This window comes from Lolium rigidum, chromosome 4, assembly GCF_022539505.1.
Source record: "Lolium rigidum isolate FL_2022 chromosome 4, APGP_CSIRO_Lrig_0.1, whole genome shotgun sequence".
Taxonomy (NCBI): Eukaryota; Viridiplantae; Streptophyta; class Magnoliopsida; order Poales; family Poaceae; genus Lolium; species Lolium rigidum.
The window spans coordinates 6,814,059-6,827,166 of record NC_061511.1 but is presented as its reverse complement, the minus strand read 5'-3'; the positions used below and the strand labels follow the sequence as shown (position 1 = coordinate 6,827,166).

The window sequence follows — 13,108 nt, the reverse complement described above, 5'->3', positions numbered from 1 at the left end:
GCGGGCGGGCGGGCGAGTCGCCTCCTGGGGTGCGGGATTTGGGAGCTTTGCGGCGATGGGGGGAAGTGGGTTTCGCTTTGGTGTTGGGGGGAATTGGGGGCGCGCGGAAGGTTAATATAGGCGTTTGGACAGAGAGCCCTATCTTACAGGTGGGGTCGATATCTAGCGTTCTAGCCCGAAATTGGAGGAGCCATGAATTTTGACAAAAGTATTTGCAAAGTTTCGGGCGGGTTTGGTACATGTACAAGTACAACCGGCCCCGCCAGTTACGGTTTTTGGGTGTTCAGATGTAGCCTGTGGTGTTGTTTTTGGCGCGCCATTCATCCCTCCTGGCTCGCTAGCCGCTCGATGCAAGTGAAACCAACCGCCAAATCTTGGTCAATCCCGCGAGGGAAAAATATAGTCGAGGAAATTTCTCTTCACATCCCCTCCTCGACCTCCACGCATGACCTAGCAGCAACGTCGACAGGAACGCGACAGGGACTTTGGCGATGTCGCATCCGTCTTGCAGCACCGAAGGTGGGCCCTGAAGGACACGCGTCGTTCGGTGAAGGAGGAGGAGGACGTGAGCGTTTGGTTCCCCCGATGATAATAAGGGTTTTCCTTTAGAAAACTAATCAATTGCTCGCCAGGCTGCGTAAAATGGCAACTTCTTTGACTCATTTAGAGATGCACCTTTGGCAAGTAGGTTTGCACGAGATTAATTCTCGTACCTTTCTTATCTCTCTTGTCTTTCTTTTTTGGATCACTACATAAATATGCTTCTTTGTGATGATCCCTATATAAAAGGAAAAGTCTGCATCAACGAGGTGATTCTATTTTTATTTATTTTTAACAAAGAAAGGCCTTGAAGGGCTAGGAAGCCGCATTAGTGGTCTGCAGTGAGGTTACAAGTTAGAGAGGGAGCCTTAACAAGTAAAGAAAATACAAAACAACCCCTATATTTTGCGGAAAGGACCCCAAATAGATTCTGTAAAAAGCAATCCAGACCTCGGTTACCGCCAAAGCAAAGAGGATTCCCGTCGTGGCCTCCTTCTCCAGTTTTGGTGAAGGCACCACTTGGAACTGGGAGGAAGGGGAACTCCACCGCCAACCCTAGGAAAGGCCTCCACTTGGAGGTTAAGTAGATACCGGCCGATGCCGGCGTCGATTGGAGCCACCAGATGGCCATCAGGGTCGGCGGCCAAACTTGGGCCACCAAGATTGTTCGCCGAGATGCAGCAGCTTTAGCAGTACCCCGCCACCATCTAGCTCGTCTCCAGGGTCAAGCTCGCCCTACTCCCGCCAAGACAATGCCGATATGGATAAGAGAAAGATCCCGAGCTGTAGAGACGAACCAAGTCGCAACCCATAGCGCGGATCTTATTTAAGGAGATGCTGGTGATGATCTTCATCCCCACCTTTGACTCCAGCCGTTGGAGCTCCGATGGAGGACGGAGAACCGCCAGGACGCCCTGGATCTGGTCCAAGAGATCCAACACACTACTCATAAGCACTGGCATAACGCCAAATATCACAAGCATAACCCTAGAACTACTATATACATTGGATGTTCGGGCACCTTTCCTCTACCGCCGCGGCCGGCTATGCCACTAGGAGAGGCTCGATATTGGCCCGGTTCTTCACGGGCGCCTCTCAAGGATGGGTGGAGAGAGGAGGGGAAGGGGGGAGAAAGTCTCTGTGTATGGAGGTGTTTCTATTGCACGGGAGTTTCTAAGTTTCTTTGACCGTAGCCCTTAAATTTGGTTTTTTTTATCTAAAGTATATCGATATTAATTTCATCAAAATCATCGGGCGTTGTCGATCTTTCCACAACTGCTACACCCATGATAACCTGCACAAATAATGGTCAACCTTCACCTCTATAACATTCATCTCTCGTTGCCATCTTCTATTTACGCCAAAGTTTTGGTTCCGGTGGTCTATGCATAAAAGACATCCACATTGATCCGGTGGTCTATGCCTTGGACAGATTAGTTCCGGCAATCTTCCTCGTCTCTCACCTTTGGCTTCCTTGGTCTATACACAAATACATCGGTTCATTATAATCTCCACATGAGAAGGTCTACAGCATTACATTAAGTTATTTTCATTCTCCGATGATTCATGTCAACCCACATAGCAAGTGAATTAGAATCCAACTTCAATACACACGGGCGCGTGCAGGCACACACTTTTCCTCAGGCTACAAGATCGTCGATCTCGTTGCTTAAAGCATGGAGCGCAGCGGGAAGTGGTGTTTTGGCTCCCGAGAGCAAATGTTCTGGATGAACATTAAATTCATTAAAATTTTAAAAATTGAATTGTTTTGACGTTGCAGATGTTTGTCTTTTACATGTCTGAGAATTTTAATGAAGAAAAGACATGAATTTTGTTCTAGGTAAAAATACCAAAAAAAAATGTGATGTGAAAAAACCTTTTTGGAGCATGGGATATGTATATGTATATATGATATTTTTTAGCACATGTCACAAAAATGTTACTTTTCCCTGAAATCTTATGATAAGCAGGGGCAACTTGGGTAGGATCTTGCTTTAAATATGATCTATGAGATCGATTTTTTTAACATCAGAAATATGTTCAAATATTCTCAAAAAAAAATGTCAACACACCTCTGTGTTATATATGCAACACCTAAAATTTTCTGCTTTAAATTCAACCTACATTTAGAGATCCAAAAAAGATAAGTTTGTGAGTGAATAGTGTGAAATACTATTCACCTAAGGTTGACACTATTCAAAGCAGAATTTTTCTTTTTTGTTTCTCTAAATATAGATAGAGTTTTGAGCTAAATTTTTCTCGACTATAGGTATGTTGTGAATTTTTTTTCCCGATTTTTTCGCTTTTGTAAATATGATTTTTATGAACTAATCCTATGATCTCACCTAAAGAGTTGATCCTATACAAGTCTCCCCTGGGGGCAACTTGGGTAGGATCTTGCTTTAAATATGATCTATGAGATCGATTTTTTTAACATCAGAAATATGTTCAAATATTCTCAAAAAAAAATGTCAACACACCTCTGTGTTATATATGCAACACCTAAAATTTGCTGCTTTAAATTCAACCTACATTTAGAGATCCAAAAAAGATAAGTTTGTGAGTGAATAGTGTGAACTAAGGTTGACACTATTCAAAGCAGAATTTTTCTTTTTTGTTTCTCTAAATATAGATAGAGTTTTGAGCTAAATTTTTCTGAGGTTGTAAATACAGACTATAGGTATGTTGTGAATTTTTTTTCCCGATTTTTTCGCTTTTGTAAATATGATTTTTATGAACTAATCCTATGATCTCACCTAAAGAGTTGATCCTATACAAGTCTCCCCCGAGATGTTGGCGCGAGGCAAACCTTCGATATGAACTTTCCGTGGACACTTCCGAAGGCGTTATTCCGCGATGAATTGCTATTTGCTTTTGTCCACCATTTTGTGCATTGATGCAATTTCAGTACTCTAGACACATTAATCGGTCTCTAAGTTGTCACACGACAAGTATCTTTAGCAAGCATACCACATTCTGCTCCTAAGGAACTTGAGTAAACTTGGTTCAAATAAGTTTAGTCTGGAATCAACATGGGTTCTTTCTGCCCGTTGATGTTAGCCGGATGTAGGCGTCCCCACAAATGCTGGAGGATTGGCTTGCGTGGGCTCCGGAACACATTGATAACTTCTCTATAGTATTTGATTTGAAATGCTTATGAAATAGCCATGCGCCCGGAAATTCAGAATTGATCTCAGGAGCACATGCTCTTGCCTAATGAATTGGGACTTTCAAATGTAAAAAAATTCTGAAAAATGTCATATATACATATCCATGTGATGTCCATATCCATATCCCATCTCGGGGGAGACTTGTATAGGATCAACTCTTTAGGTGAGATCATAGGATTAGTTCATAAAAATCATATTTACAAAAGCGAAAAAATCGGGAAAAAAAATTCACAACATACCTATAGTCTGTATTTACAACCTCAGAAAAACTTAGCTCAAAACTCTATCTATATTTAGAGAAACAAAAAAGAAAAATTCTGCTTTGAATAGTGTCAACCTTAGGTGAATAGTATTTCACACTATTCACTCACAAACTTATCTTTTTTGGATCTCTAAATGTAGGTTGAATTTAAAGCAGCAAATTTTAGGTGTTGCATATATAACACAGAGGTGTGTTGACATTTTTTTTTTTAGAATATTTGAACATATTTCTGATGTTAAAAAAATCGATCTCATAGATCATATTTAAAGCAAGATCCTACCCAAGTTGCCCCCCCAACATCTCTATATGTTAACCCACTCTCTACGTTGGTCTGTCTCCTTTCCATTTTTTGCGTGGAAACTGTATGACTCTCCGCCTTTGTTCTAAATGCAAATGCCAAATATATCTAAGTAAAGGTGTGCGGAGCTCACATATTGCATTCCAGTATCACACATTCACACTGCTCCTTTTCTTTCTGTAATGCTTTGCGTCCTTCATTCCTAGAAGTTCAGATTGTTGTGCACCACTCAGTGGCTTACATTGCACAATCTGGTAAACGGACTAAAATATGATTCCTTGAAACCTTCTGCAAGAGGACTGTTGACTGTTGAGAAAACTGTACGTACAAACAGTTCACACTTTACTTCACAAAAAAAGAAGTTCACAGTCCTTGGCTACCATTTTAGAAGAACACTCTGATGTCCCTGCGAATAGCTAAACTGCTTCTAGATACTAAAAACCGAGCAGTCTGGTCTCTGGTGGTATCATCTATTATAGTTAAACTGCTGTCATGAAAGGTGTGATTGAGGAAGAAATTCCTTCGAGCAACAAAAAATTAGCTTCCATGCAAGCCCAAGTTATGCTCATATAAGCACTATTCGGTTTCATGCAGCTAATTTAGCACTTGTTGTCAGCAACAGAGATAAACCAAGTCCATACTGAACTCAATCTGATTCAAACCTTAAAACTCAGCATAGTTGGTTATATGTAGACTGGATATAATCTTCATTGCTGAAGAATCTAAACAATGCTGCACTCCAAAGGAAAAACATAGTAAACAACAAGCATGTTGTAACATTTTAATTACATTGCAAGCGGTTCAGTACGCAAGACGCTGATGTTCCATCAGCTGGGTGCAGTGATTTTAGTCCGCAGTCCAGCTTTGCTCCACAATCTCACGAACTTTTCGGTTGTATTCCCGCTTGTTCTCACTGAATAGGCGGGCAGCTTCAGAGTTGGCAGGTGAATTTGGGTTTGGATCGCAAAGCAATGACTGAAAATATTCAATGCTAGGTCAGATTGGCACCATTATAACAAAATAAATATGCTGAATCAATAAAAATGACTAGTGATTTGTTCATTTGCTGTTTATAATCTGCGGCGTCTGCTTGCCACACAACTAAGCAAGATGTGCAAAGACTAGGATTGGTACACAGGATTATCCTCCCCTTTCCGATAGTCATATTTAAGAATCAAGACTATCCGCAAAAAAAAAGAGTCAAGACTGTATCTTGTACACCGAGCCTACAGAGAGGAGACCTAATCAAATCTTGTATGCATCCTCTCGCCATCTCCACTTAGTGTTGGCAACAAGCCACCTCAGCAAGACTACCAAAAATTATGTAAATATAGAAAGTAGCACTACTACTGATAACTGTTTTCTTTCTTCAGACAGCTGAGAAAGATTAGAAGTGTTCCATAATCAAGATTAAAATCATATGCTGAGAAGTCTTCACTGTAGAGTATATATAATATTAGACCTAACAACTAGTTAACATCAGATCAGTTAATAGTAATACTGATAATCAATTAATCAGACACAAAAAATCATAGTAGATATATAGTGTGAGTGTGACAGTGCCTCTAACAAAGAGAAGGGTAACATCATCTGGTATGTCAGAGGAACAGAGCATGTAACAAAGAAAAATGAAGTAGTTATTCTACAAGGAACAGTTCACATGAATATCAAAGAGATAAATTAAACAGTCCTTGTTGGGTGGGTTTCGCTTAGCATATTTCACAACTTCAACTAGTAAGCATTGTCCTACAAGAATACACCAAAAATAGTAAACTAATGATAGAGTGCCATCTACCTGAATGGATGTAAGTATAGCTGCTACATCATATATCGGGCTCCACTGGTTCTGGAGGATATCTAAGCATATGCTTCCATCAGCATAAACTGCTCATAATAAAACAATATGTCATGAAAACAAAACGAATGAGTACGAAAACATAATGCCAATAGCATTATATTGTTCTTACACCGAGAAGATAGTTACATAAATGACAAAATAAAGCTAAAACTGTAAGTACTGTGTATAGTCAAAAATGCTGTAACGGCCGCAGGCTGTTGTTCACTATACATAATTTGATATTCAAGTAAAGTAATCATCACGAATACCTGATGTAGAAAAAAAAGGAAAGGTATTAATCTAACAGGTATTTGTTGAACCTGTATATTTGCTTAACCTTTCAATATTCTGTAACCACGCTTCAGCATCTGGAACCAGAATTAAACATTTATAGACGTGTACGGGTTATATCAGGTAGGAAAAAACCTTAGAAGTAGGATAATGAAAACTCAAACCTAAGCCACTATATTGACTTTGGATGGTGTATATCAAGGTGGATGTGAGACGGTATAGCTAGGCAGGATTATTCTTGGGGACTTTTGGTAAGTGGCTGTGGTTTCTAGTATTTAATGTGGGTGATTCAAATTAAGTCAAATTGCAATGGCTGGTACTTTCATCCTATTTTCTTGGCAGTTATCATTTGATATGCTTCCTCAGCAATGTATATTAGCTTAGGAATGATGCACCAATACTTACCAAAAGGAACTGGGCTTAACGAAAAGAAGAGAAGATACCCATTACCCATACAACAGATATTAAACAAAGGCACCGAAGACTTACTGTTAGGATGAAACATCCGAGAAACAAATCGCACTGTAGGTGGCTTATTAGGATAATCTTCAGTAAACTGAAGTGTCAGCTTGAACGTACCTGAAGTAAGCACAATTTTGGTTTAATGGTAACAGTAAACAAAACTGATTCATTAAAAAAAAAGCTCAAAATTGCATGAAAGAATACACATGACTGATGAAGACAGGTACCATGCATTTAAATTTAGATATAATTTTATGACATGTCAGTTATATTCCCCCTCGAGTATACATCGCAAGAAATGTGCAATGCACGTGCCCGGTTGCTCATATGACTCGGAAGGACAAGATAATGTGAATGAACAACAAACCACAACTAACAGGTAAGTTTAACATGAATTAATTAATCCATCAATTAGAATAGAATGTGATTTACATTACAAATATGAAATACTTCTCAAGCTGCGACCTCAACCACGTTTCGTCTCCAAACTGTGAACTCAAGACGAATCCCAAATGATAGTACCAAATCTAACCACTCGAAGTGTAAAATATACATGCCTTGCTAACATAAACATGCAGATGATGTAGAATATACATGCCTCTTCGATACGAAGCACCATAGACAGTACCAAACCAAATTTTATGAGGTTAATAATAAAAGCAAGAAGAACAAACTGAAGCGTAACCACGTTTGGTTTGGGTATGATGCATTCGCATGGTAAGTTGGTAACATTCTTATTGCACAAGAAGTAAATACTCTCTTACTATAATTAAATCAACTGAGACATCCAGAATGGAAATGTAATTACAAGAAAGAATTATCTCAGAAAATGGAAAGAAAGTAGGATATATGACACCATATCATGCTTGTCTGTAATTATTCTCCCAACCAAAACAACATCTAAAGTCAAAAGCAAAAGGCCTCAAACCAACTTACCGCCATCCCAGGGAGTATCATCAGGGCTGCAAAGTAAGACATGAGGAAATGATAATTAAGTAAAACTTATCTAAATAAACTAGGTAAAAAGTATGTAGTCATGAAGTAACATCTTACCCAAAAATTACAGCATTCCACGACATAATATTGTTGTCCTGAGGGGCCCCACTTATACCAGCGGGGGGATCCTGCATCAGTCGTTTGAAATCCCTCATCAGTCTCTTCCTTGCAGGAGTCGACATCCTCGCTTTCTGCAGAAAATATATCACCACATGACTTATAAGAAGCAGCAAGGAAAAATATTTTGGAATCAATCCAATAGTACTGCAACATCCACAAATGTTTGTAAACTCAGATCCCATTTTCTAAAATTATATCCTTATTTGAACACTATTACATTCCTAGTTATAAACTATACTTTGACAACTCATACAATTGTTCAAGATTATTGGTATGAAATGAAAATAAATGACAAGGATAGTAGACGATGAGCAACCTAATTGTCAACACAACCAATCATTACCCTTGGGCAAACAACAGTGTGAAAAAATCACTTATGATCTTTCAAGAAGCATTGATTGCCTCAATAATTAGTCTATGTTACATGAGGGTATGAGAATTCCTTCAGCTGCACTATGGGCAACCACTTGTCTGGATTAGTTTGAGTTTGGCCAGGCTCAACGAATTGGCTGGCTCTGCTCCGACACAGATGACGTGTGTTCCCTCACGTGTTCTTGGAAAAAAATATCTCTTCTATTATTGGAGGTGCCTGATTGTTGCATACTTGCATTATATATTGAGTGGAGTCAAAATGCAAAAGCAACTATAGAACTTCGGTGCATCGCAATGCAAGCTACACATAAGCACCTTGTGTGTCATGTGTGGCAAGAAAATGGTGTTTTCTATAAATAAGCACTGCACTGGTATTGCAGCACGCCAACTACGACAGCAATAATTAATCACATCTACCCTCGGTCCCTTAGACATTGGCATAATACAACAGGCACAGAAGGAAAGAAACTCTCATCAACAATCTGTGCCTAATAACAAAGGGAGGAGTATTTCCTTTATTTTGTCCGTTTCCTACGTCAAATAATAGGTACGTCGTGGCCAAGCTCCATCCTCCTGATTCTACCTAAAGAAAACCAGACGCCTTTATACGTCGTGGCCGAGTTCCGTCCATCCCGATTAGAAAAGAGATTAGTTGATCCGACAAATACTTGAATTTTGGCACGAGGCGAGGAAATAACTCCATGCTTAAAAGCCCAGGCCTCCGAGCGTTTTCTCCTCACCACAACACAATCGAGTCTGCTCAGTGCCAAAAAAAAACGTTAGGAGAGGGACAAAAACATGTGTGCGCACATACCGCTCGAACAGATTGATTCCAATCAGTTCTCTGGATCCTGTATTCCAGGGACTCACGTAATGAAAAAAAAAGGATTCTGTGTATAGATCAGTTCAGCAACTCGGCTGCCTCGGAGAGTGCGACTCAACATCGGACCACCTCGAACTATCCAGTCTCCACATGCCATCACGCCAGCAGCCGCCAGGAGCGGAGCCGACCTGATCAGCCTGATGCTGCACCCGCACACCGCCACAGTTGGTGGGGAGTACCCGCCGGCACGGCAGTCCACATGCAGTTCACCTCGCCACCACAGGTTGATTCAGCCATATCTGACCACGCCGTGAGATGAGAGCATCACCCCCGCCTCCATGCCCACCTCAATTATGAGGAGAGGAGCAGGTGATCTCCGCCGCATCTTCCCACAGCGGAGAAAACATGGACGGACAGCGTGACAACGGTGTTATCGATCCAGTGTGTCGCCTCTAAGAGCAGCAGCTCAGCACCTCAGCCTCTGGTCCGGTGCTTTGCCTCCACGCGTAGCACTGGCAAAATCTCCTTCAGAGCGCCGTCTCCGTGCGCAGCAACATCTGGAGTGACAGATCCTTGCCCGGCGCTCACCTCCGCTCGCAGCAGCTGCTCGTGGGTGCAAGCAGGAGGACTAGCCTTCTTTTTTGTAGAAGAAGGCGGAGCAGCTAGCTCGTGGGTGCTAGCCATACGGTGATTAAATAAAAATACAGATATCTTGATGTTGTTGAATATAAAGGCATTCCCATATTGCTATTTCTCTATTTGTCATTAGTTTACAGATATCTATCTTGATGATGTTGTTGAATTGGTATTGTCGAATAAGTAGCTTGCGATGTGGGCAAATAATCCGTAGGAGGTGTCCCTTGGGGGTGCCATAATTGTCCACCTCCCAAATTATCCAGTGCACTCTCAAATGGATAAATGGCATGTCGGCATGCCCATTTGAGAGTCCACCGTTGGAGATGCCCTAACGGGAAGCGAACACGGATGGCCGCATAAGCAGGAAATGCACGCCTACACACGACGTGCCATGCCAAAATTTCCGTCCCCGCCAAAGAATTCTCCTGCTACACGCGGCTAGCCACATGGATGACCGAAGTGGTTTGTTGCACCGGGCATTGAGTAGCACGACCTGACAAGAAAGCAGGCCTAATTCTTGTCAGTAGCCACGTTCCCGTCAAGAAGAAACTAATTTCCCGTACGGAGATTCTCAATGACCCAAAAATCATTGAAAAAATTATACCCGTAGCAACGCAAGGGCATATGTGCTGATAAAATAAATAAATCATACTAACAAGCAATAAAGCGTGGTAAGCTCACGGACCCATCGCGAACGGGATCAATTTCCCACGCGTGATCAGTCCCACGATCTAGCTACATCTAGGGCAGTACCGCTCACGTCAGGGCGGGCAATCACGGTCGGCAAGGGGAAGGAACTAGTGCGCGCGATCGCGTCGCGCGCATCACAGCACAGCCTCGCGTCGATCTACCTCTGGGAGCAAACCCTATCGCATGTAGGGCCACGGCTGGGACGGCGGAACATACCTCCGATCAGGCCTCGGCAGATCCCGCAGGAATCGACGGCACTCTGGAATCCAGGGACTATAGCATAGTGCGGTGGAGCCGAGCGGAGGAGTGGGAGATTCGTTGGTTCGACTGAAAGGGGACGAAAGAAGGGTTGGAGCGTTGGGGCGGATGGGAACGGATTTGGTGGCGGACGGGGGAGGGTGAGTGGACGATGGATCACCAGTGAAGAAAGTACCGCGTGCACTTCGCTTGCCTCTGTGTCTGGGTCCCCATTTGTAGCACAACTGCTGTGCCATTACAACTTTTTTTTCAGCTATATAATGTTCTCTTTTGTGTTAATTAGATAAACGTCACTGCCAACTTCGTACATACTCCTACCACTGTAAGAAACAAGAATATCATCACAGACTATTGACTCGATATTTTGCGGTGGCTTTTTTAGGAGTATATTTTTCTCTAGCAAAATTTGTCAACAAAAAAAGCAAAGACAACACTAGAGCGATAAATTGATCCTATATTTTAGATGTGCCACTCTAGTGATCAAACATCTAATCATCTTAGTTTACAATAGAGGTTCAACATGATAACAAGACATGAGTGACAATGATTTATACTAGTCTTTGTCCTATCCATGGCTTTGTTGGGGAAATACCTGCGTGAACTTGTTGAAGTGCCGGGAACTTTCACTCCCGCGAGCATGTCATCATTGTAAATAAGCTTCAAAATTGTTATATTCCTATCATAGACATCCAATCATTTTAGATCTCTAGATTATTGCATGAGACTTTGTACAAACTCATGGGTTTTCCGGTAATTCTATACATGTTTTAATTTTCGATATTTTTTGTTTAAACCATCTATCGCATTCACTTGTAGCATTTTTCATTCAATTAGCAAAGCATAAATTTATTCAATTTCATATTCCCGATGTTAATCAAATTAAAGCCCATTTTCATTTTAGCAAAATTATTTTAATTTCTACCCGCAAAGTTGTTAATATCGTGATTATGAATCGAATCGGAACCTATATGGTAGGATTGCAATCTCAGATTCTGCTTAGCAGAATCGTTTCACTCAATTTAGCTCATGAAGTCATAGAATTGTATAGTAGAATCATGATTCTGACAACTATGTCTACCTGTTTAAGGTATTCATCATTCTAGTACAATTATTGCAGCAGAATCACAATTTTTTTTTGCATCTATCCTACCCTTCATGCATCATGAGTAGAACTATCTATCTAGCTATTCGACTCCCACAAGCACAAAAAAGCATGAAAAACTGCTAAAAATGAGGCACCTTTAGAGCAGTTTGAGGGTCATTCAAAGCTTTTATAGCACAATTCTTAAGAACTTTCTCCAACTAATCGAAATGGGATTGGGGCCTCCCTTCAGGGCCATAATGATCTAAAAGTACCACAAACACTATAACTATGAAGTGTTGCTTAGACGCAAGATAGTTACATTGATGGTGTGGCTCCAAAACATGCCGTGATTATAGAACTTGTGGTGCCATGGTAGAACTAGCTACCACCGTATGCGGAATCTCGGAATAAAATGGTATTAATGAAACTAACTCATACATTTCTTGATATTTCAGGGTATTTTATTCATCGGGTTTTCTCTTGCTAGGCTCTACGCATATGGGTCATATCATTTTTTTGTTTTCTTTGCCAATAAGATCTATGTTTGCATCTAGTAAAATTATAGAACGGGAAGAGGGGGGGGGGGGATTTGGTATTGGTTTGAATTTCATGTCTAATAACATGAGACAATAACTATAACTTAAAAAATATATGTTGTTTTACTAAGACAAATATATGACATGCTATTGTCAAGTTGGTAGTGCTTGTTGCGTCACTAGGCCGACTAGAATACGTGACCTGCCCATTGTGAATAACATTAATTCTTAGATGGACTTGCCATACTTTCATGTAAACATTGTGGTATAGGTTCATAATTTCTACGATAGTGTTATCTGTCGAATAGTTAGCACGATGTTAAGAGAATTTAATGTGTGACATCATTTTGATGCCTTTTATCGTGCAAGAGATAAAAAAATAGTCTATTGAAACTATATGTAAACTAACTCTAACATATTTGAAAATTGATCCTTAATCTCTTGCAACTTTTTTTAGTATATACTAGATTGCCTAGGAGTATGTAGCTAACTGTTTTTATAGAAGCAAGATGCACCTAAATTCGATCAGAGTTGAAGAATTTATCAAATCTAGGGGCGGGGGTGTCCACCCATGCCTACTACCAACGTGAAGGGTGGTCTCTTGCGAGAGACTCCAAGCTCTGCATATTTCTCCTCTAGAACTCATTGTTTAAGTCGAAGTTGTTTGTCGTTGATGCTGCCATCAACTGTTTGACATACACCAACATGTGCTCGAACGTCGGATGTTGCACAT

At 40.9% G+C, this 13,108-nt stretch overlaps 1 protein-coding gene across 1 annotated transcript; it reads right to left on the bottom strand.

Annotated features, from left to right (window-relative positions):
• Positions 1 to 4,895: 4,895 nt before the first annotated feature.
• Positions 4,896 to 10,906, bottom strand: LOC124708112 (ubiquitin-conjugating enzyme E2 2). The gene is made up of 6 exons (XM_047239801.1): positions 10,714 to 10,906; positions 7,914 to 8,047; positions 7,797 to 7,822; positions 6,888 to 6,977; positions 6,066 to 6,154; positions 4,896 to 5,245 (listed from the first exon to the last, which is right to left on the bottom strand). The coding sequence occupies exons 2-6, from the start codon at positions 8,036 to 8,038 to the stop codon at positions 5,117 to 5,119; spliced, it is 459 nt and encodes a 152-aa protein (XP_047095757.1). The 5' UTR covers positions 8,039 to 8,047; positions 10,714 to 10,906; the 3' UTR covers positions 4,896 to 5,116.
• Positions 10,907 to 13,108: the final 2,202 nt, after the last annotated feature.